We start from the raw sequence: 24,013 nt of genomic DNA, 5'->3' as shown, positions 1-24,013 counted from the left end.
ATGCCACCTCTGCCATAGTTTTCTCATCTCTTTTCTCTTACTACCAACGACATCGATGGGCTGCTCCCCTACCTCTGACGTGGCGGTAGCCTTGTAATTGATCTCCCTAATTGTGGATTCTTTCCGACTAGTCAGTGCAACTCGAAACCTGCTTCCTTTGTAAACTTTCTAATTGTCTCACTGGCCTGTTGGAAAAGCTCTGGTAGCTTCCTACTGCCCACCAAAAAAACCCCAAATATGTCAACAAAGCCATTAAAGGTTTTCCAGTCTCACCTGATCTACCACATCAGCTTTTAGCTCCCGATGGCCACCTTAGTATTGGTTGTTTTACAGATAGCATCCCATCTGACAAGTCAGGTCCACGCAGGCGTGTACTGGCTGGTAAACATTCTTAGTGACACTCCTGCACATGAGTACACTATGTTTAAATTTTCAGGACAACCCACTCTTCCTCGAATAACTCGTATATTTTCCCCATGCCTGCGTCTTTCTTTTTGTGTCTGTGTCTTTGCCCTTTGTACAGTTGAAATCTTCCCTGTCATTCAAGGTCTGACTCAAATTCATGTAGCACGTTCAGACGTTAACAAACAGAAAGAGGAGGTAATACATCTTAGAACAAGAGGAGAGAAATGACTGTGGCATGTAAGTGGCTTAAAGCAGAAGCCAGAGACTGGCTGGAGCCCAGGCAGGAAAGAAGGTCCAGGACTGCACAGGAGCAGCGATAAGCAACTCCTAGGAAAGGCGTGTAAATGCTGTTGAACCAGAGACGTCAGGGCGACCGTAATCCTTCTAAGGCAGCAACATAGAAGACTACCTCAGTGGGGCAGGTTTAACCCCAGATTTCTTCCCAGGTATCTAGTGGAGTCTAATTGTATACTGGGGACTCGCGTGCAGAACTGGTTTAGACAAAGTAAAGAGCTGGTGTAATATCTGAAAACCCGGAGAGTGCATCAGGATAACACAAGGTCTGAGAGTGCAATGTACGAGAAAAACATCCTTCCCGTTTTTACACCATGAATACTCTTAGCAACGGGAAACCCAAGATTTTCTCATAGGAAGAAAGGGCCATAGGAAGCCTCAGGGCTATGGAGTTTGATTCGGCAGTAATCGTGTTTCTCCATTCTTACTCTTATTTACATGTTTTGCTAAGGTTTACACAGCTGAGCTAAGACTATGTTTACAGGGACTTAAAAGTACAAAAGAATAAAGTTTTAAAAATCACCCATAAAACTACTATATATTGACTCACCATTTTACACATTTCCTTCTAATATTTTTTTCTACATATGTATTTTCTCTACATAGTATATTAGATATAAATTTCTCGCAGCCTGTAGCATCACAACTTACTGATACAATTGATCAAAATTAGAGAAAATGAGGAATTATGAAAATGATACATATATTCCTAAGATTTTTTTTCCTTCCAGCTAAAACGTTTGAATTCGCATCATTCACTAGCCTTTTGATACAGGGCAGATGTTTTCTTTGAGAACAGAACCACTGGTTGGAATTTTGTAACCTCTTTCTTATGTAAACCTATAATGGACGCTCAATATTTTTCTACTTCAGTTTTGTTAAAGTGAAGCAAAGCATTTCTAATTAAGAATGTTAAGTGTTTACAATTATTTTCCCCTTTTATAGCTGTCTCACCCATTCCTAATTCAATCGCTCCTTTTTTATAGTCACCCACCTTTGTCAAGTCTTACCAAAGCATTCAACTTAGTTTCCAGGAAGCAAAACCACCTTTTCCCTCAAGTTATCCTTTTAAGGCAATACAGTTGTAGTCAAATGATGGGGTGACAAGAACAAGGGCAACTGGCACGGGCAAGTTCAGGAAGAACCGCTGACTCTCGGTCTTAATACGATGTAAGTGATAGAAGCAGAACCCGGCAGGACCACCAGAGAGAGGGCTACCAGCTACAAGGTTCCATCACCAGTAAAGCCTGTGTTCAGAGTGGAAAGCTCTTTAGCTGGGCGGGGTTATGCAGAGAGCTTCTGATGTATAACCCTCCAGTGAGCTTCGCGGTTCACAAACACTTACCAGTCATTTTGTTTACTTCCTTAGGCTCAGGTCCCAGAAGTAGAATTATAAGTAAGCTTAGTAGGACTTCAGAAGTGACAGAGAGTGGAAGTCAGAGGATTGGCGATTTAATAATAGGCTGGTCTGGAGGGACCTCATTGGGAAGGCGACCCATGAGCAAAGACCTACAGAGGCCCTGTGCGATCCCTCCACCTGCTGTCACTCCCCTGCCCTCCTACTCAGCTCCCACTGCCACGCTAAGCTCGTCGCTCTTCCCCACAGGCTCCTGCCTCTGCACTAGTTGTGCCCTCTGCACCTGGAGGACAAAGGATGAGGCACAATGTACAAGGTGCCGTTGGTACAACAATGAACAATCTACTGCCAGAGACGAGAGGTGGGACAATCACTTTGGGTTGATGTGATCAGAAGAGGTCTTAGGGAGATATTATCTTTCCAAAATGCTTTGCAGATTCCCCCCCGCTTGCTGTCTTTAATGTGCACGCAGCATGAATTCATTTTTACCTCACATTTTGTGCTCTTGGACGCAGTAGAGTGTGGGTTCAGACTCACCTGGATTTGAATTCCAACTATGCCACTTACTGAATGTGCAACTTTGGTGAGCTGGATTTCTCTGAGCCCCAGTTTTCTCATCTGTAAAATAAAGATAATAACCCTCTTTGAAGCTGGCTGGAAGAAAAGTAAGTAACCTACAAGGTCTGACAGATGATGAGAGAGGATATCACTGTTACAAGAGAAATGGATCAGATAGTGAAGGACATTTTTTAAACGGCGCTGAGGAGCATGTGTCTTATTTTATAGGTAATGGGGAACCATTAAAATTGTTTTGCACAGAGACGTGACATAGTATATGTTTGTTTTAGAACGACAACATGAACAGCTAGTGCAGGGTGCGTTTTTCAGAACTGGCTCAGTGAGACCAAGGAGTGGGATATGGCACTGTTGTGAGATGTGATAAATTCAGTTAAGCCTGGTAGAGATAGAAGAGGTGGATTTGATAACTGGTAATTAAAATGTTTTCTAAACTTTATGTCTTAACATGTAGTCGATTCTCAAAATATCGGCAAAATAAATAAATTTTCCTTAATCATTTTCATTGATGGTTTGACCCAGTTTCCCAGAGTTTGGCTTTAGGTCATCCTTGGATTTATTGTTTGAGGTATATATGATTTGAGGACCAACTGCTCAAGCTACCAAGAATAGGAAAGGAGGGAAAAAAAAGAAATCAACTGATAAAAAGGAGTCAGAGAGTCTGGGAAAAGAAACTTAAGTAAACTTTATTTTGTGGCCCAACAGACATCGCTTTAAAAAGCATTTGTCAGCTCTTGACTTTGAAAAATAATTACATCATCTAGCTTGAAGCTTGTAGATAACAAAAATGGATAAAGAAATTATGGTTTCTTTTTAACTGGTTGCGTTCTGGGCTGATCTCCTTGCAGAGCAAAGAGCAGATGGAAAGAGTGTGGAAGGACAGATCGGCACAAATCCATCAGCAACAATAGAAAAGCTTCAGGGCGCAGGCTTGTTCAGTTTTGCCAGGCAGCGGGACACCAGCTTGTAAATTTTCAATTATTTTTGAATAGGTAATACATTCATATAGTTTAAAATTCAAAAAGTACCAAAGGATATAGAATGAAAAGTCTTCCACCCATCCTACCCCCCAGGCACCCAGTTACCCTCCTCTGATAGCAATTTCTTACTTATCCTTGCAGAGATATTTTATGTATATACAAGCAAAAGATATTCCTTTTCCCCTTTTTAATACAGTTGGTAGCACAGTAAACATACTGCTCTGTATCTTAGGGTTTTTTCTAACTATGATTGTGTTTTTGTTTTGTTTTATTTGTTGTTTTACTTAACAATATATTTTGGAGGCTATTCCATATCAATACATAAAGAGTTTCGTTGTTATTAAATCGGGCTGCTTGTATATCGTTATATGGAAGCACCATAATTTTTGTAACTAACCACTCCCTATTCATGGACATTTACATTGCTTCTAATCTTTTGTTATTTCATGCAGTGAATAACCTTGTACCTATATCAATTAGTACACTTATTTATTTATTTTACTCATAAGGTTACCTAGGTAGTACCTAAGGTGGAATTGTTGAGTCAAAGTGTATTTGACCTTGTATTTTTGACCCATAGTGCCAAATTGTTCTCTATAAAAGTTGTATAAATTTACATTCTCAAAACAACATTTGCATTCTCACAGGTAGAGTCTGAAGAACACTATCTTTAACTTGAGAGCAGAAAACTGTATCGTTAATTCATGTGTACCTGGAGTAAATTCAAAGGGTCTCACATCAACTCACAGGTGTCCATCCGGAAGATGTTGCTTTCTATCCAAGGTGATAAGTTTGTCTCCTAGATCAGTGGTTCTCAACTGGGGACAGTTTAGCCTCCCAGGAGACATTTGGCAATGTCTGGAGACATTTTTGATTGTCACCACTAGGAGGTGGAGGTGCTGCTGGGATCTAGTGGGTAGAGGCCAGGGATGCTGGGAAACATCCTAGAGGCACAGGACAGTCACCTGTCTTTCCTGCCCCACAAAGAGTTATCTGGTCCAAAATGGCGGTAGCACAGAGTAAGGACATCTGCCCTCGATCAATGTCTACATCCCGCTGATGGTATTAAATACATCTTTTACAAAGCTGAGGATCCCTGACCCTGAGACCTAAGGTCTGTGCCAAATAAAATAACGAGTCCTCTGTGCTTCTATAGTACATTTGGTTTTTGTTTCTTCTCCAACATTTATATTGTATTGAAATTAATGATTTATAGGAACTGTGAGCTCCTCAAAAACACGAATGTATCTTATTTATATCTATATCCTGAATATCTGGCACAGAGAAAGCACTCAGCTTATTAAATGAATGAATGGATGTTAACAGTACTTTCTAGTTGTCTCAGTGTGACTTAAGGGATTATTTTATTTTTCTCTCGTTTCTTTTTTTTTATTAATTAATTAATTTATTTATTTTTGGCTGCGTTGGGTCTTTGTTGCTGCACGCGGGCTTTCTCTAGTTGCAGTGAGCGGGGGCTACTCTTCGTTGCAGTGCGCGGGCCTCTCATAGCAGTGGCTTCTCTTGTTGCAGAGCACGGTCTCTAGGCACACGGGCTTTTGTGACACGCAGGCTCAGTAGTTGTGGCTCGCGGGCTCTAGAGCACAGGCTCAGTAGTTGTGGCGCACGGGCTTAGTTGCTCCACGGCATGTGGGGTATTCCTGGACCAGGGCTCGAACCGTGTTCCCTGCATTGGCAGGAGGATTCTTAACCTCTGTGCCACCAGGGAAGCCCTATTTTATTTTTAATCAAAGGGCATTTTTTTTGCTCACGTTCTCCTAATTTCAAATGTCCACTTTTCTTTAGACTTAACGCAAGTAATATTTTCTGGCTGACAGAGGAATTGTACCAGGAAGTGTCAGCTGAATAAGAAACATGGGCCTCTCCCCTGACTTAAACTTCTGTAAACCGTGGTTTATTACCACAGCATTAGTCACTTCATTATACACTAGCTTGCTCATTTATACCTTCTGACTGAATTTGTCTCGTCTCCTCCCATAGATTGAAATCTCCTGAAGGGCAAGAATCAAAATCTGTAAGAACTCAGTGAGGCCTAACGCAATACTTTACAGTGTAGAAAGCAGGAGAGCGACGGGCTGTTTAAATCTCTGTCTCTTTTGTTAATCACAACTCGGACCAAACCCAGAGAAGATCCTGACCTCAGCAAAGAAACTCTTCCATGCCTCTCTCTCGCCCTGTCCCAGCTCACCCTTCCCCCTCCCCGTATCCTCAGGTCCGTTCTCTAGTAGGGCTGTGTCTTTATTCCCGTCTTACCCCTAGGTTCCTCACGACATTTTTTTTTTCTTAGATCCCATATATATGTGTTAGCATACGGTATTTGTTTTTCTCTTTCTGACTGACTTCACTCTGTATGACAGACTCTAGGTCCATCCACCTCACTACAGACAGCTCAATTTCGTTTCTTTTTATGGCTGCGTAATATTCCATTGTATATATGTGCCACATCTTCTTTATCCCTTCATCCGATGATGGGCACTTAGGTTGTCTCCATCTCCAGGCTACCAAACATAAGGTAGATAGCTAGTGGGAAGCAGCCGCATAGCACAGGGAGATGAGCTCGGTGCTTTGTGACCACCTGGAGGGGTGGGATCGGGAGGGTGGGAGGGAGGGAGACGCAAGAGGGAAGAGATATGGGAACATACGTATATGTATAACTGATTCACTTTGTTGTAAAGCAGAAACTAACACACCATTGTAAAGCAATTATACGCCAATAAAGATGTTAAAAAATTTAAAAGAAAAAAAAAAAAGAAACTCTTCCTTCTCAAGAGCAGAGCACCCCAGATTCTCCCAGACACTCGGGTCCTCCTTCCTTACCAACAGCAGAAGAGCCAGGCGCAGGGCCCTGAGGGGTCCGTCTGCTTCCTGACTTAGCGTTCTCCCACCTCCCCACCTTGTTCTCTAGGAGAGAAGAGCCCCGACTGACCTGTTCGTGCACAGCTCTCTTTTCACATCTGTGTCCATCACTGCACATGCTGCTACCAGACACTTTCCCAACTCAGCAGGACTAAAGGCCCCAGTGTGACTTGAGCTAAACACAGAAATCACTCAAGCTTTCCTCCCACTGCCCGCTAGCAGGGGTCCGCGCTTAGCGGCTCCTTCCTCCCACTGCCCGCTAGCAGGGGTCCGCGCTTAGCAGCTCCTTCCTCCCACTGCCCGCTAGCAGGGGTCCGCGCTTAGCGGCTCCTTCCTCCCACTGCCCGCTAGCAGGGGTCTGCGCTTAGCGGCTCCCTCCAGGCCCACCACACCTGGGCAGGCACGGGGCTTGAAGGACAGCGGGTGGAGCGAGGCCTTGATTTTAATGAGAAGCCCCAGGTGTGGGTGGGGAAAAGGCATCAGCGGACCAGCAAGGTCGGAGAGAACTAAGCAAAGGCAAGAATCCTTGTTTGTAAGGCTCCGTGGCGCTAATTAGATCCTGCAGAAAATTGGGTTGCGGGCAGCTTTGATCCTAGCTGAGTTTAAAATGCAAATACAAAAACAATGCAAAAGCCAATCTGCTGGGTTTATTTCCAGTAGCTTATTGTTTAACTACCATTTAGCCCTGAGATCCTGTTGCTTTCTCTTTCCAATTAAAATAAGCTTGCAGTTGAAAACGTTCAAAGCTGAATTGTGAGAGAAAAGGAAAGCATTCAGATTTGAATATCTATCAGGCAAACCGAGTAAATGATAAGAGACAGCTTGATGAGGGAAGGTAAAGAAATAGCAAAACTTAAATATTTTAATCATCTCTTCCCTAGAAGAGTTCAAGTTTAAAATATACCGATTTCAAGGCCTTTTTAAAACAGCAACTTTGATATCTAGCTATGAATTATCTCCACAGGTAGGAAAGTGGAGCTCTTGAGGGGTTAATTTTTGAAGATTACTAAAACCTGAGTCGACTTTGCTGCCAAAGAACCCAAAAGGTCACCTTTCCCACGTGATCTAAAAAGAATAGAGCTCATTATTGTGTTTATTTTCAAGTTAGCTAAAACTTTCCTCTTCAAATGACAGTCTTTGGGCAGGGGTTTGGGAGAACGTATAGTAAACTTATTTAAGCGTTAGAACGTTTAATTTGGACTCTCTAGAAAGAGGTTGCGTAGTTTCTACCTTCTTAGGTAAATGAGGCCAAAATAATAATTTTTAAGTAATAATTCCCGATTGTGTATCTGTTATTTTCCAAGAACCATGCAGAGTATTTAACTTACTTAAGCTCTATAACAACTCTTTGAGGCAGGTACGTTCCATTTTGTGACATTTTCCAATGCCTTAGACGAAAGGATACTAACGTGCAGTCTTGGAAATGTTTCCAGACATGAACCTCCTGAAATGATCTGCAAACATGTATGTGTGTGTGCACATGTGCGTTTCTATCAAGAGTCCATGGTTTTCATCAGCTTCTCAGAAAACTCTGTGGCCCTTAAAACATCCAAATTGGATTAATCGTTATGAAGAGCAGGCACTCCTGTGTTGCCTAGTCTGCCTCTATTAGCGTGAACAAGTAAATGGTTCCAAGGCTATGTTTTCTGAGTTTTCTCTTGTTTCCTTCATTGTCTGATGATGCTTCTTGCCCAGGTCCCTGAGTTTGCCTCCAGAAAAAAATGCCCGTCTCTGCCCTGTGTACAATTGGTCAACAACTTGGACTCTGGAACCAGATGGTCTGGATTTAAATCTGGTCTCTCCCACTTACTACTTGCATGACTTTGCCTCAGTTTCCAGCTCTGCAAGGTGGAACTCAGAGTAGGACCATGCCCCTAAAGTTGTTCTGAGGGTTAAAGAAGTTCATATAAAGAACAGTGTTTGGAATATAGAAAGCAATAAGTGCTTGCTGTACTGTGTGCTTCTAATCTGTTGTGAATTTAGAATATTTGACGAAAAGGGAGGATATATTTGGGGTCTTCATGCTTCTTAAGGCCCTTTTTACTTCTTGGTTTGTGTCCAGCCCTGCTTACCATGGAATTCAGTGAGATAGCAAGCCATGTATATGTTTTTCCAAAACACTGTGGAACAAAAGAAGAACTGAATAGGGAAGGGATGCAGTGTGTTTCTCACAAGCCTTTACTAAAGTAGTCGTTATAACTGAAAGTCCACGACACTGTTGTTGGCACTAAGCAAAGCAGCCCGCCTGTCTCTTCAGCCCTTCTGATTCGCTTCAGATGCAGTTCGAAGGGAAGAACCAGTGTCTCAGCTGGCGTCTTTGAAGAGTGCATCTGAGGCAGCTATTCGCATGAGGGTATGATTTTTTTTAAAGAAAGAAGAAGCAACTGCTCTTCCCAGCCTGTGGGTGTTTCCTGGGATTGAATCACCTCCCCTTAGGACTGAACTGGCAGGATCTGCTGGGTTCAGAATGCAAATGATCCAGGCAAACGTTCCCCATTAAAGGAGGCAAACAAAATTGGATTAAATAGGATAGCAGGTGACATTTTTTTCTTTATCCTTTTCTCGAGGATTAATAGTCTCTTATGTTTCACCTCACTCTTTTCTAAGGGTCTTTGTACCATCCATCTGAAGGCTGCTGTCCGATGATGGGTGGAGACGGGGATACCAAGGTCCCTAGAACACTTGCCTAATATGACTAAAGCGTTCTGATGGCATCCTGGAGCCAGGGCAGCCGTTGTGAAGTGGGCGAAGGTAGCTGCTACCCTCTGGATCATCACCATCACCTGCAGGGTATCAGCATCTTGCTGGTCTGGAACTGCCAAGCCTCTCTCCATCCTTTCTGTCTAATGCTCTTCCCACCGGAGCAGCTTTGGAGAAAGACACAAAGGGCTGAGATTCCCCGCTACCTGTCTTATTAATCAAGGGTGTCTGTTATGAAAATAGGTAGCGTGGCAGCCTAGTGGAACCTACTGTTTTCAGAATGAGCAGAGGTGATGTCAGCTTTCAACAAGCCGGGCTTTTCATAAAGTGACCAGTTACGAATGCCATTGTAGTCGGTGTTAGTACCATCCAGGCTGCTGCTAAGTTGCAAACGACTTACAAAAAGAAGTTTCCCTCTCCTTTGAAGATAGATGGATGATAGGTGATAGACAGATAGATAGATAGATAGATATACTATTTTTTCTTTCCATTTTCTTTGCAGAGTTACAGATAACATGGAAGGGGCCCAGGCATTACCGTTCATTAGAATTCAGTTCAGCTGGAATTAGATGTATTCAGCCTTGAGTAGGTGACTTAATCTCTGAACCTCAATTTCCTTCCCTGTAAAAAGTCGTTAATGTGTACCCTGCAGCCTTGCTGCATTGCTGGAACAAGCTTTAAATCTTTGCTCACAATTTTAAAGGCAAAAGCGCCGAAGGGACCTGCTGTCAAGCATCCAGTTCCCATCAGACTTAAAGACAAACTCATTTAGAGATACCATGAGCTTCTATGGGATCCGTGCCCAATTCAGAAAGAAGTCATAATGCTCCAGAGACTCTTATAAGAAATTCCATATTTGCTGGTGCTGATGAGAAGATGAGGACTCCTTCCTTTACCGAACTTCAGTCAGTCTCTTCTGAGCCCACTTCTTAATCAGGCTTCAGTCTTGGGCTTCCCTGTCTGTCCTTGCAGAGCAAGAATCCTGCTAAGCCAGTTTAGAGACAATACTCCTACCCATCGTATCTGATCATTTTCAATATCCAATCAAATTCCTCCTCCTTCACCATCCCGCAGGTGATATCTGATCACCTGACCTGCCTTCAGCAATAATCCCCCTATCCTTGATGTCTGTTCTTTTTTTTTTTTTTTTGCGGTACGCGGGCCTCTCACTGCCGTGGCCTCTCCCGCTGCGGAGCACAGGCTCCGGACGCGCAGGCTCAGCGGCCATGGCTCACGGGCCCAGCCGCTCCGCGGCACGTGGGATCTTCCCGGACCGGGGCACGAACCCGCGTCCGCCGCATCGGCAGGCGGACTCTCAACCACTGCACCACCAGGGAAGCCCTTGATGTCTGTTCTTAATCATTTTCCATCCACTGACAAACCTCCCCAACACAAACCTACCCCTTGGTTGTAAATCCCCACACATTCTTGTGTATGTATGTGGAGTTGAGCTCAATCTTTCTGAATCTTCCTTATCAATTTTAACAAGTATAAGAATAATTTTTTCTTTTAACAGAGATCAAAGCTTAAATATGAGGTTTCTTAAAGAGGCTAACACAGTGCCAAACTGTCCTCAGAGGACTGAAAATTAGGTTGGGAAGTCCACTGTGTCAGTGCACTTACAACAGAGCTCTCAAACTGAGCTGCGCATTGGAGCCAGGGTAAGTTATGTAAAGGAGTGAAGCGGGCTAGGTGAGAAATGGGCAGTCTGGAGTCGGGAGCGTCCCTGCCCTCTAGAGGGACTGCCCTTATCTGCGCCACCTAGTGTTGCTACCTGGAAATGACCTTCTGAGTGGTTTTTTTTTTTTAAGAGAAGCAAGAGAGAAATCTGGATTTTTATGAAAGATCAATTCAATGGACAAAGAAAGAAAAGAAAGGAAAGGAAAGAGGAAAAGGGCAAGGAGAGAGGGGGAAGAGGCAGGGGAGGGAAGGGAAGGGAAAATCACACAGGACACACACACAGACCTGCAGAAGGAATTTATTCAGTCTGTGGATCACCTGTTTGCAAGCTCATTTTTAGGTGTTATTAAATCTTATCACAGTGGACTCCCATTGCTTTTAAAGACTTTTACTCCTCACTCTAAACCACCAAGTAATTACATTTTTTAAATGACCTATTTGTCCAACCCATTAGAGGCTGTAGATTTCTGCTGTTTGGCCGGAGAGGCGAGGGGCAGATGAGGGAGGGCTGCTTCCTGAGCTCTAGCAGTCTTTCCGGGGCTCCTGGAGGTGCTGTGACAATTACAATAGCAGATATGTTTTGAGTAGTGTTGATTTCCTATCTACCCTTGAATCAAGAGATTTCGAATTACAGGTGATAGCCAAGCAATCTGGGCTTTTCTTCTTGATTTTTTTAAAAAATAAATTTATTTATTTATTTATTTATTATTTATTTTTGGCTGCGTTGGGTCTTTGTTGCTGTGCACGGGCTTTCTCTAGTTGCGGCGAGCCGGGGCTACTCTTCGTTGCGGTGCACGGGTTTCTCATTGCGGTGGCTTCTCTTGTTGCAGAGCACGGGCTCCAGGCACGTGGACTCGGTAGTTGTGGCTCGCGGGCTCTAGAGCGCAGGCGCAGTAGTTGTGGCATACGGGCTTAGTTGCTCCGCGGCATGTGGGATCTTCCCGGACCAGGGCTCGAACCCGTGTCCCCTGCATTGGCAGGCGGATTTTTAACCACTGCACCACCAGGGAAGTCCGTCTTCTTGATTCTTGAATTGATGGATAATTTAGCCACTATTCACAAAGCAAACAAAAGAAAACATCCTTTCCAAAATAAACCAGTCCAATCAGCTCTCTGTGGGAAATGGGGGTAAACTCAGTGACTCCTGAGAGTTTAATGGAGTCCCTCGTCTTTTCTAAGTCTTTCAACTTTCAGCTGCTGAACTCTGAGGTGCTCGTGTTTTACAGTCGCCTTTGGCAAGCCAGGCTTCTTGGCTCCAGCCGAGTAACACGGGAGATGTTCTGTCCTCCTGGGTTTATTAGACCTTCCAGCGTTCTGTAGCAGGTGGCCAATGTACTTGTTTTTAATTGTCTAAACCTGGGTTACAGATACATAAAAATCTCAAAAATAAGATACAACCATGTTCTTATTTTTAAAAATAGCACTCTTTTAAATTGTGTTTTCATTAATATTTCATGCCATGGGTTAAATTTTTTTATTATTTTGAAGTTCGGCAGGGCTTAATAATGGCCATTTTGGAGGGAAATGGAATCAATGAACACCTTTTTTGTGCGCAGGACCCTGCACTGTGTCCTGTGGAGTGAAGAGAAAAGAATCAATAAGCTAGTTCCCTTCCCTCCTGAGACTTGAAGGACTTTGGGAGAAATGAGGCATTTATACAAGTAACAGCGGTACAAAAACAGTAAAAAGCACAATACAAAGGACGCAGATGACCATAGCTGTAGGATTTTGAAAAGAGAGACTTTATGACTTGAAAGGCCTCAGAAGGCTTTCAGAAAGGATATGGGATTTAAGTGGGGCTTTGAAGAATGGGTAGGCTGTTTGAGGATGAGGGGCTCAGAGAGAGGACTAAAGGTATAATAAAGACAGGTACGAAAGAGCGAGAGGAAAGATGGGCTGGCGCCAGAACAAGTGATTGCGATAGAAAACTCCAGAAAGGAAGAAATGGAGTATAAACCTGGGGACATGGTTTGAATGAGCAGAAAGCTGTCAAGACCAAGCACATTTAACCCATTAATATAAATAATGAAGTTAGAAGGAAGAGCTGGTTTGGGGAAGAAGATAAGTTGGATTTATTGTTAGATGTCATATGATAGATCAGCCAAATAACATTGAACCAAAATATAAAATTATTTATTTTCAAAATCTGGGCTCAACCAGATTTGCCTTTGCCTTACTTTGACCCTAAAGCTGAAGTTAAGATTGTGCTGTTTGATTTATTATCCAACACATGCAAAACAGTAGGATCTTTGATTTTTGGATCTGGAAGAGTCCTCAGAAATCACATAATTCATTTCACCGATGAGTTAATTTGGGGTGCAGAAAGATTAAGTGATTCCCATGAGGTCACAGAACCTATGAGTGATAGAGGTAATATTAAAACAGTCATCTACTAATTTCTGAACCATTGCTGGAGTCTGGTTTTCCTTTCTAAAAAATGTTTATGCATAAACTCACATGAATAAATTTTCATAAATACTTAAAAAATTCAGATATACTTTTTAAAATGTACTTTTAAAATCCAAAATACTTTTGGATACCTCCATCTCTTTTTCCCTGTTTCCAAAGTCATCACACTCCCTCCATTTACCACCTAGTATGTCTCATTCTGTATATTTTTAGAATTTACATAATCATACACAAACACATCTGTACACACCCACATAACACATACATATGTAGTGTTTTAGGTCATTGTTTTACAGAAATGAAAACATATATATTCTTCTCTGTACCTTGCTTTTCTCATTCAGCCATACCTTGGGGAAATTTCTCCGAAGTGAAAAGCTATAGTCTAATTAACTGTTTATTTTAATGGTTGTATAATGCTGTACCGTAGAGCTTTGTCATGATTTATTCTGCCTTCCCACCTAATCAAGGAGATCAGTTTATTTTGAATTTTTTGTCTCTACAAATAGTACTTCATCAAGGAGATCAGTTTATTTTGAATTTCTTGTCTCTACAAATAGTACTTCAATAAACATACTTGTACGTATATCTACATATGCTGGTATTTTATTTCTATGGATAGGATCACTGAGTCAAGGACGTGTGTATTTTTAGTTTTAAAAGCAAAACTGATTCCCTAAGAAAGCTGCAACAATACACATTTGCACATACAATTAATGAAAATACTTCCCTTCACTAGATCTCCCCAGGCCATGGTGTTATAACATTGTTTTTTTAAGTTTTTGCAAGTGCAATTGGTGTAGAGTAAAATCTCGTTGTTACTTTATTTGCATTTCTTTGAGTACAAATGAATTTGATCGTCTTTTCATAAGACTGTTGGCTATTGGATTTCCTATCTTGCACACTGTTCCTTCATATTCTTTATCCATTTTTCCAGTGAATTATTTTGTCTCCTTGTACGTTTTTAAGAGCTTCTGCTATATTACAGATATTTTTGCCTGTCCTCCAGGGTTGCAAACGTTTTTAAACCTATCGTATCTGTTCGTCATCTTTTGCCATATGCAAAAATTTTGTCATTTTTAAGTCACCTATGCTGATGTTTTCTCTCATAGATTTTGTATTTTCTGCCTTTGCCAGAAGAAGCCTTCCTACCCTGCCCCTGGGTTATATTTATGATCCTACATGTTCTTAACAGGATTATTTCTTTATTTATTTTCCATTTTAACCTTCAATCTCTCTAAGTCCATCTAAGATTTATTTTTGGAATTGGTGTAAGATAAAGATCTGGTTTTCTTTTCTTCTGGTTGAATAGTTTGCCAGCCCCTTATATTAAATAACGCATCCTTTTGTCACCAAATTGAAACGCCTTTTTTATCATGTATTGAATCCTCATTTATATCTGGATCTATTTCGAGATATTCTATTCCACATATCTGTTTAGGCCCATTTCAATACTTATTCATTTGATTACAGTAGCTTTATAGGATTTTCTGATACCTGGTAAATCGGATTACTCAAATGAGGTAGTTTTCAAGTGCGTAGGTAAATACGTTAAAAACCTATTCACTAGACAGCGATGGGATGCAAGCAGAAACTAATATATCAAAATAATACCTGTATAATTAAAATAATTTTTCCAGAATCTTTCTTCCCAAGATCTATTTTTATATCAAGAGATATGGGAAGAGAAGTTTTCATGGGCTTATGAGATCTCATACAAGTGACAATTTGGTGTAGTTTCAATCCGCAAATACTGTATTAATGGTACTGTTTCCTTGATTCACAGATTGGTCCTTCAGAGGAATCATCTCTGACTGCATCTTCACTGTGAGCTACGACTGCTTCCCAGTGGGAGCGCTGCTCAGGGGAGAGCTCTGAGATTTTCCCAAAGAGAAGTTCCATGGGGACTGTACCTGACCCTCTGAGATCGGCTAAAACTTCCCTGATTGCAGCTTCTGGAAAAGAAGAGGACCTGGGAGAGGTTCAGGCTGCTTCACCTCAGCCTCAACCAGCCGTCCTGGGTAGGAACACCAATGGCCTTTCTGGCACTCCTGCAGAGCCAGACCTCAGTCCCAGGACAGCTGCTGAGGCCCTGATGCAGGCCAGTGAGGATGAGGCCGCGCAGCCAGCCATGTCGTCTGCTGGCATTGTCAATGAGGTGGGGAAAGCATCTCCCACGTTCAACTCTCCTGGCAATACCCAGCTGCCAGGGAGCAGGGAGCCCGCAGCGCCAGCCCCGTGTTCTGCGGCAGGAAAGGATCTGATACACGTAGCATTCACCATACCAGCCAATCAGCACACCCACCCGGCCATCCCAGGGGACCAGCCCAACTCCAGCCTCCCATCAGGACCTGAAGACACCCTGGTGAAATCACAGAGAACTGCAGACGGAGAGCAAGCTGAGAAGTCAAGTTGTCCGGTGGGAGGGATCCGTGGCAAAGATCAGGTGCCCCCTTATTCTCCTTCTCAAGAAACAATCCAGGGAATGCTGCAACCTGCAGATACAGCACCCAAGGCGTTCAGTCCCGCCTCCGCTCCTGTAGGTGGACCTGAAGGGGCAAGGCAGCAAGCCGTCTGCGATTCCCAGACAAGGTCCTGTGAATCTCCAGCCAGAGAAGTTAGATGTTCGGAGAACAGACCACCCTCTCCCACGACCTCAGACCCCCAGGCCGTGACTTCGGTGGCACCCCAATCATCCCACCTCCCTAGCGAAGGGTCGGTGTTTCCTCCGGATCCAGAGAAGATGCTGCCGCCAGCACAGCCTCAGGGGGCAAGGTTCAGAGAAGTGAGTACGATGACCAGCCAAGCTGAAAATGAGATCAAGGAGGTTCCCCCCAGGGCTCAGCAAGATGCTGAGGTGCAGGCAGTGGCCAGTGTGGAGAGCAGATCGGTGTCTACCAGCCCCAGCATTCTCACTGCGTTCTTAAAGGAAACCCCCGCTCCAGAGCAGTTCGAACAGGAGCAGCTGCGTGTCGTCTGCCGCGGCAGCGGCCGCGTAAGCCACACGTTGGAGCTGTCTGCAAGCACCCCAGCCCCCCGGGAGGCGGGTCAGTGCCTTGGCATCATGCCAGAGGTGCACATCCAGTCAGCTGCAGCTGTTTCTGCAGCTTTCCGGGGGGAAGGTAAATCAGTGAGCCTACCGGCTGAGGTCCTCAAAACCTCATCAATCCACGTGGCATCCAGTAACGCTCAGGCTACATGTAAAGAAGATGGGAGGGCAGCGGGAATGACCCAGGTGGGGCAAGAGCCCGCCTCTAGACAGCTTTTAGGTACTAATTCTACCTCCCTGAAAGCTAGCCTCAGTGACCAGATTTCTATCAGTGCAGGATGTCAAGCGGAAACAAGTCACGGATTAGGGAAATTTGAAACGAAGCCATCTGAGTTTGCAGCGGAAGCCACCAATGGCCACAAACCGGACCCAGACTGGAAACTCTCCAATTCTTGTGGCCCTGCCAGCAGAGCTGACCAGTCCGGGAACTCGGATCTCACGAATCAAGGGGACACAAGAGAGAAGAAGCTTGCATCTCCTCAGATAGTAAGAGAACAAGAATCTTCTGTCACCGATATCCTGGATCCGAGGGCAAGGGCAGAGGCCAAAACTGTTCTGCTCAATCCTAAATCTCAAGAAAGTAGAGGCACCGCCTCAGCTGCCAGCCCTACACCCTCCCCAGTTAGGAGGAGCCAGGAGGGCGGCGTGGAAGAAAACAGACAGCCCAAGACAGCCACCAGCCTAAGCCTGCCGTCTGATTCCATGGGGGACTCCAGTCCCGGTTCCGGCAAGAGAACCCCTTCTCGCTCCGTCAAAGCCAGTCCCCGCCGGGCCAGCCGGGTCAGCGAGTTCCTCAAGGAGCAGAAGTTAAACGTGACGGCAGCGGCCGCCCAGGTGGGACTCACTCCGGGAGAGAAGAAAAAGCACCTGGGTGCTGACGCCAGGCTGCAGTTGAAACAGTCCAAGCGTGTCCGGGACGTGGTGTGGGACGAGCAGGGCATGACCTGGGAGGTGTACGGCGCTTCCCTGGACCCAGAGTCCCTGGGCGTCGCCATCCAGAACCATTTACAACGACAAATCAGGGAACACGAGAAATTAATCAAATCTCAAAGCAGCCAGAGCCGGAGATCCATCTCCTCGGATACTTCTTCCAATAAAAAGCTCAAAGGCAGGCAGCCCAGTGTTTTCCAGTCCATGTTGCAGAACTTCCGACGGCCCAACTGCTGCATTCGTCCTGCTCCTTCTTCTGTATTAGATTGAAAAGGAACATGTACGGGAGCCCTTGTATGCTTTCACGGTCTTCATAGATAGCCCTCTGTCTATGTCAAAGCTTAGTGTTTTCTGAGAGACCAGGAAGAGAAAGCATTAACTTGAGGAAACTGCTATTAAGGATTGTGGCGTCCTTGGATTGGGGGTCCATAAATAATACATCATTTCAGTTTGAAAGAAAGAAAAGAAGCAAACTTCACCGAAGGTTTACGACCTTAATTAAGAGGAAATAACATTCAGTGGGTTTTTTACTATGATGTTGCTTATAGAATAACATGATCATTACCCGTGTCATTTTGTATTACTCAATTTATCACACTGTGGTATTTCCATTAAAATCCCTGCTTTATATTAAAAATAGCAAAAACACTCTTAGTGAAAACACGGTTATGCTTTCTAGTCCATTGCAATAAGAATGCTGATACCACACAAAACTCAAGTAGGTGATGAGAAATACCACGTAAAAAATGGAAACAGGGCTTCCCTGGTGGCGCAGTGGTTGAGAGTCCGCCTGCCGATGCAGGGGACTCGGGTTCGTGCCCCGGTCCGGGAAGATCCCACATGCCGCGGAGCGGCTGGGCCCGTGAGCCATGGCCGCTGAGCCTGCGCGTCCGGAGCCTGCGCTCCGCAACGGGAGAGGCCACAATGGTGAGAGGCCCACGTACCGCAAAAAAAAAAAAAAAAGAAAAAAGAAACAAATTTGACTCATTCCTCGGCCAGAAGATATTAAATAAAAGCATTTAAATGCATAAAATGCCAAATATGAAGTAATATTTGTAAACATCTGCAGATTACCCTTTTGATGAACCTTGTTATACCCGTTAATAAACGTAAGAAAGTCATATTAGGAAAAAAATTAGCACAGCATTTGACTATGATTACTGCCCACATAAAACATGAATTTATATCTACACATTTTCCTGCACTGAAGGAAAGAGTCATCTCTGTGATTGTAACTAGATTAAATTCATATTTCCTTACCCTAGAGGAAGGACGTGCGACTGAATTCTTGAAGAGAGTCCTCAAATTATTGATAATGTTAAATCGTATGTTGTTCAGGTGTTCTCCGATGACATTCTACTGAGAAAGTTACGGTTCTGGTAAGGAATTAGAAATAGCCAATTACCAAACACTTTTTTCTGTGTTGAAAAAAAGAAAGCCTCCTGAGTAACAAAAACAACAGGTTTAACTGAAACTCCTGTAAACAGGATGCGTTTTTTTGTTTTGTTTTGATTTGGTTCGGTAGCTTCTCATAGAAAATGGAGTCAAATAGAAATGAGCTCGCTTACTGTTTTTGTATGTAGACTGATATCGTCTAATTACTTACGTCTAATCTGTGGTAAAAAGGTAACCTCTGCAAGCCTCTTGATTTTAAGAGAAATACCATCATATCTCGTCCTTCAAACCCAATAAAAGAAGCCGCCTTTACAAAAACATGCTTTGAGCTTTGGGTGGGCTTGGTCCTTGAGAACACAGGCACCTGTTTGAGCTGAGCCCTCTCCTGTCTCCATAAGGGGAGCGTGTCCCTGGGGCCCATGAGTGCTGTGCAGGGCACTGGGCTGGGGTGACCAACAGTGGCTTGAGTCAGGGTAGTGAGGAAGAGGGGAGTGAGCGAGGGTCCTTGAAAGGCTTCCCCTCCTGGACTTGCAGGGAGGTTGCTGGTTTCCACCTTGCTTCTAGAAAATCACTGTTAGAGGTTGGAGGGACATTGGCTGCCTTCTCTAAATGCACTGCCCTTGATGAGCAGTATTCTCTCTCCAGAGATTCATAAATTCCATTTGTGCAGTAAATGCACAGTTTCTGTTTCGGCTTTTTTTTTTAATTCTCTTTTGAAGATTCTGAATATATGGTGGTGCTTGGATCTCATACGTAAGCTTTAACACCACAAGCTACACTGGACATAACCTAAATTAGTAAATAGACATTGATTCCTTTCAAAGCCATTGGACTGTCGATGAAGCCTGTATAAGTGGACCAGTCACAGCATTCTCAGAGCCGGAGAATGGCAATTAGAGTTGTTAGACTTGAAACTTACAATGAATTTTTTAATAAAGCACATGTTTCAGTTTCTCACCGATTGGCCTCTAGTAAAAAGGCTATCTAAAGTAGAAATTACCATCAAATTAGCAGCCAAATTATTATTAATGAATTGAGTCTAAAACTCTCTCTTTGGGCCTTAAATACCCATGTGTCGTGGTGTTCATGTCACTTCTGTAGAAGATGCCTTTGCCAGTATGTAACCTCCCCCTGTCTCGCTCACTGGCTGTCTCCCTCACACGTGCTGTGTACACACGGAGAACACCTTCTGTACACAGTGGCAGCTGTCAGCAGTACCCATTCCAGATGGGCGGGCCCCAGGTCACCCTCTGCTCTGAACTGGCTGGAACAGGCTGTTCCCTGCATTAAAATAGGAGGAGAAAAGGAAGAATTCAGCATCTGGTAATAATATTTGTTTTCATGAGTTTGGAGTAACCACATGATTTATATAAATAGTAAAAGGAAACAGAGGCTGAAGAGACTTGTAGGCACTGGTCACACATGAAAAATAAATTAAGAAAATTCAATAAATTAAAACTGAATTTGGTGTTGTAGTTATACCCCTCAAATGAAAGCTTAATGGGTGATGGAGTCACTGTAGCTGGTTTTCTTTGGGACTGAAACTAACCTTGACTTCTTCACCTTTAATTTTTTACTTTCGATCTTTACCACGCTCTAAAGACTGTCACAAAATGTTATAAAAGCTCTCTTCTCGCTTACTGAATCTTATAGAAGGGACAGCTTTGAAAAACAAGTCACAGAAGTAGCTCTTCCAGTGAACAGGAGCCCATTTAAGACGGCAGCGTTTCCGCATTATGATCCCCTAAGGACCCTCAGGACAAAACCTTGATTTGAAAACGTTCTTTCACTTCCATCTGTGACACAGCGTACACATTCAGGACATCATTTGTGGTTCCTTAGTTTCATTCAACAAATGAAGTTTCAAAATAATTTTCATGGCACAGTCTTTGAACTTGCTCTTCTTTTGCTTACCTGCATGACACACATTGGGTTAAAAGCTGTTTCTCTCCTTAATTTCTTTTAGTTATGTTTTGGTCCTTTTAAATGCATTTTAGTTGTTGATATAAATGGAGGAGATATTTTATTAAGTAAATAAGTATAAGATATTTTTTAAACCAGTAGCAAAAGAGAGATGAGTTCGAACATCTAAATGTTTAAAATGTGAAGATGCTTACCCAGTGAATATTAGAATTTTTAATTTAAATATTGATTTTTCTATCTTTATGACTATACGAAAAATGTGATCCCTTCAACTGTCATATCTATGTATCTTCAGTACTTTTCTAATTATGTCTTTCTGGATTATTACCCGTGATGCCACAGACCAACTACTTTCTATACAGTAAAATCCTAATTAAGCTTTGTGTTTTGAATCAGTGGTATAAGTTACACATTTTGTTAACCAGAAAGTTAACCAGAAACCTTTTTGTTTGCATCCAAAATTTATAAAAATATTTATAAAAATTATTACTGTGTTTTCCTACCTTGACAAGTCAGCTATATTGACTACAATTTGATTTTTGATGATGTTTAATCTATAGAATTGTCTAATATTTATTATTTTGGATACCATTGTTTTCCATGTTATAGGTTAAATATCATAATTGAAGTAAATTGGACCAAATATGCATGTGTAACGTATACCTAGAGGTTGAATTTTGGAACCAAATTCTTAATAAGAGCTTATCTGAAAGTAGACAGCAGAAGAGGAAAACAGCTTTGGGTTGCATTTCAGAGTATTAAGGTTTTATAGTTCCTAGCTTATTCTAATGTTCTTCCTCTCATCTCTAGGAGTTCCTATCATTCGGGGAATACCTGTATATATACCACGTGAAGACTAGAATACGATGTGACTTTAAAATTTGTTTACAGAGGACATATATGAGTATGCTGTTAATGTAAATTGTTTGGTTCTGTTGTATCCACTTCGTTACCGTTTTGCTGCCAAAATGTGAGAAATTGTCTTCTCTTCCTCCTACATATTGTGCAAGTGTTAAAAAATGTGTCCATTTCTAGTACCACATAATTTACCACATCCCTTGTCTACTTTTTAAGAATCAGTATAAAGAAAAACAATACATTAGGGTAAGATTTGCATAAATGTGTTTTTACTGAAAATTGGGCCCTTGTAGCCTTGTGTAGGCCTCTACCTGTCTGACTTACTAATCGTCTACAATGCTGCCATGGAGATGGCGCTGTTTACTCTCTCCAGCTTTGTCCTAAGTGGTATTTGAGAAATGAAGCCTGTGAACTTCCCTTTGTGATAGTAATACAATGAACTCAGCAGTATCTCGGATAACTGAGCTGACCGTCTTGTCTCTACCCCTGTTTTGTCTACACCGTGACTCGGAAGTCTTGCCCACGTCTGCCTTAGTGTTTGCTATTTTATATTCATATCTGAGCATTTTGTTTTCTGTTAGCAATGTTCTTTGATTCCATGTATGGCCCCTTTGGTTGAATCTCTCCACAGGTGGGTCAGCTGCTGCCACCTGCAAATAACAGGTGATATGCCGAATCTCCTGTCCATCTCTGTAACTATATCCTTCTTAATGAAATTCTGCAACCGGCTGAGTAATTATAAATGTCATCTGTGCAGACACATGGGCTTAACGATGTCTACAAAATTTTAGACATTTTTGCAAAAGGGAAAAAAATAGTCTAGGAAAGACTGAAACAGATTTCCTTAAACTTTGTCCTATGCTTGGAAACAGCAAATTCTCCTTGGCTACAGAAATAAACTTGATTTGCAATAGCCAAGGACATAAATGAAGTTGGATGGAGGTGGAAAAATTCTGTCTCGCAATCAGTGACATCTGCCCGAGGTCATTACAGCTGCTCTTAACTGTGAACATTCACCAGCTAAACTACTCACTAGCCACAACCAGTTAACCTCTCTCAAAGCAAATCCAATACATCTGTATATATGTGTAGATTAAAAACAACAACAACAAACCCTGAAAAATTACTGTTAGCTATTAGGTAAATCAAGGTGATAATTACAAAGGACATTGAAATAACAGCAGGCCTTGGTGAAATGACTGTGGAGGCCAGAATGGTGCAACAAGATGTTATTCCCAAGTTTGGTGTGTTTTTTTTTGAGACCCAGATATCTCAGTTACTCATCATGAGAATAAAGACTGTTGATAATGAAATTAAAGCCAAGCAATAATGTGCCCAAAAGAGGCAGTTATACCAGCAAGTGCATCTATCATGGGCGCACCATTATATAATTATGGTTTGCTCCATTAAGACTGACCGTAACCCACAGGGTAACATAAGAAAAGGCATAATGTCTGCTTTCTTGCCGGAAAAACTCGTTTAGGAGCTCCATAAAGAGGTACAGCACTCGTGAGCGTTAGATTTTATGGTTAACAGCTCTGTCTTAACACGAGCCAAGACCGAAGGAATCACCAAGAATCTTGCTAGCTTAAAACTCAAGACAGCTCCAACCTGAAACTTGGTTGAAATGGAGGGTTAAGTGTCTGGTAATTACTCTTCCTGGACACTAGCCTGTAGGAAAGGAATTCAGTTAACTCTGCCTAGAGGATTACCAGCCTTAGCTATGGGAAAAAAAAAAAAAAAAAGTGTTCTCAAATGCAAAATAACTAAAATGAGAGTACTCATATCAGAAGGGGCCTGAAATAATGCCTTACAGAAAATGAAGTTCCAGATGGGCGTTTCTAGATACTAATTCTTCATCAAGTATCCTTTTGGGTTCAAGCTCAAAATCGATTGGCTGGAATAAAGATCACATATTTTACACTTCAGGAAAAGATACTGATGATCAACCGGCCTGGTGATAATTACGACGAGAGATACCCTGGTGACTTAAGCATGTTGAGGAGAATTAAATGTGGGAGAGATGCTAACTTCTCTCTCAGTCTCTTAAGATGTGGGTAGGTCATCGTCTTACTTCAGGGTGAAAATGATAGCTTGATTTTTAACATTGCTGCTAGCGTGACCCTTTGTTCCTCTGAAAATCAAATTATTCTTCAGCAAAACTTCTGAGCAGTTAAACTTTTTTTTTTTCTGGTTCATATTGCTTTTGTGTTATGTAACAGAGCAAACTATGAAATGAGCAAAGGGGGCTTACCCATGTTTATCAGTATCTCTTAATGATTTCAGTTTAGACTTCTTGGCATTTATTTTAACCACAGCTTTGAGTAAATTATTTTCCATAATGCTTTCTGTCATGTCTTAAGATGATGTTGGTAGATCAGGAGATTGCAGTATTACAATCATACTCCTCAGTCCCTACAGGGGAGGAAAGACTAATTCTTGTTTTTAAGGGCATCTGGAAATACCTTTGCCTGAGGTCGAGAAAGGTCAACAGGGCCTGAAAACTCAAGAAGGAAATATACTAACAATTACTACTACATTTCTAAATGTATTTATCTCTGCTGTACTAACGTGCGAACGCTA

The 24,013-nt window shown here is 42.5% G+C and overlaps 1 protein-coding gene across 1 annotated transcript in view; it reads left to right on the top strand.

The window, feature by feature from the left end:
• The window catches only part of GPRIN3 (GPRIN family member 3), a 71,290-nt gene extending 47,623 nt beyond the window's left edge, over window positions 1-23,667 (top strand). The window contains exon 2 of the mRNA XM_004276968.3: window positions 15,062-23,667. Within this exon, the coding sequence (XP_004277016.1) occupies window positions 15,176-17,524 (2,349 nt within the window). The 5' untranslated portion in view covers window positions 15,062-15,175 and the 3' untranslated portion in view covers window positions 17,525-23,667. The remainder of the gene's footprint in view (window positions 1-15,061) is intronic.
• Window positions 23,668-24,013: the final 346 nt, after the last annotated feature.

The sequence above is a fragment of the Orcinus orca genome, chromosome 4 (assembly GCF_937001465.1).
Source record: "Orcinus orca chromosome 4, mOrcOrc1.1, whole genome shotgun sequence".
Taxonomy (NCBI): domain Eukaryota; kingdom Metazoa; phylum Chordata; class Mammalia; order Artiodactyla; family Delphinidae; genus Orcinus; species Orcinus orca.
The sequence above is the reverse complement of the archived record's forward strand: the minus strand, read 5'-3'. Positions and strand labels throughout refer to the sequence as shown.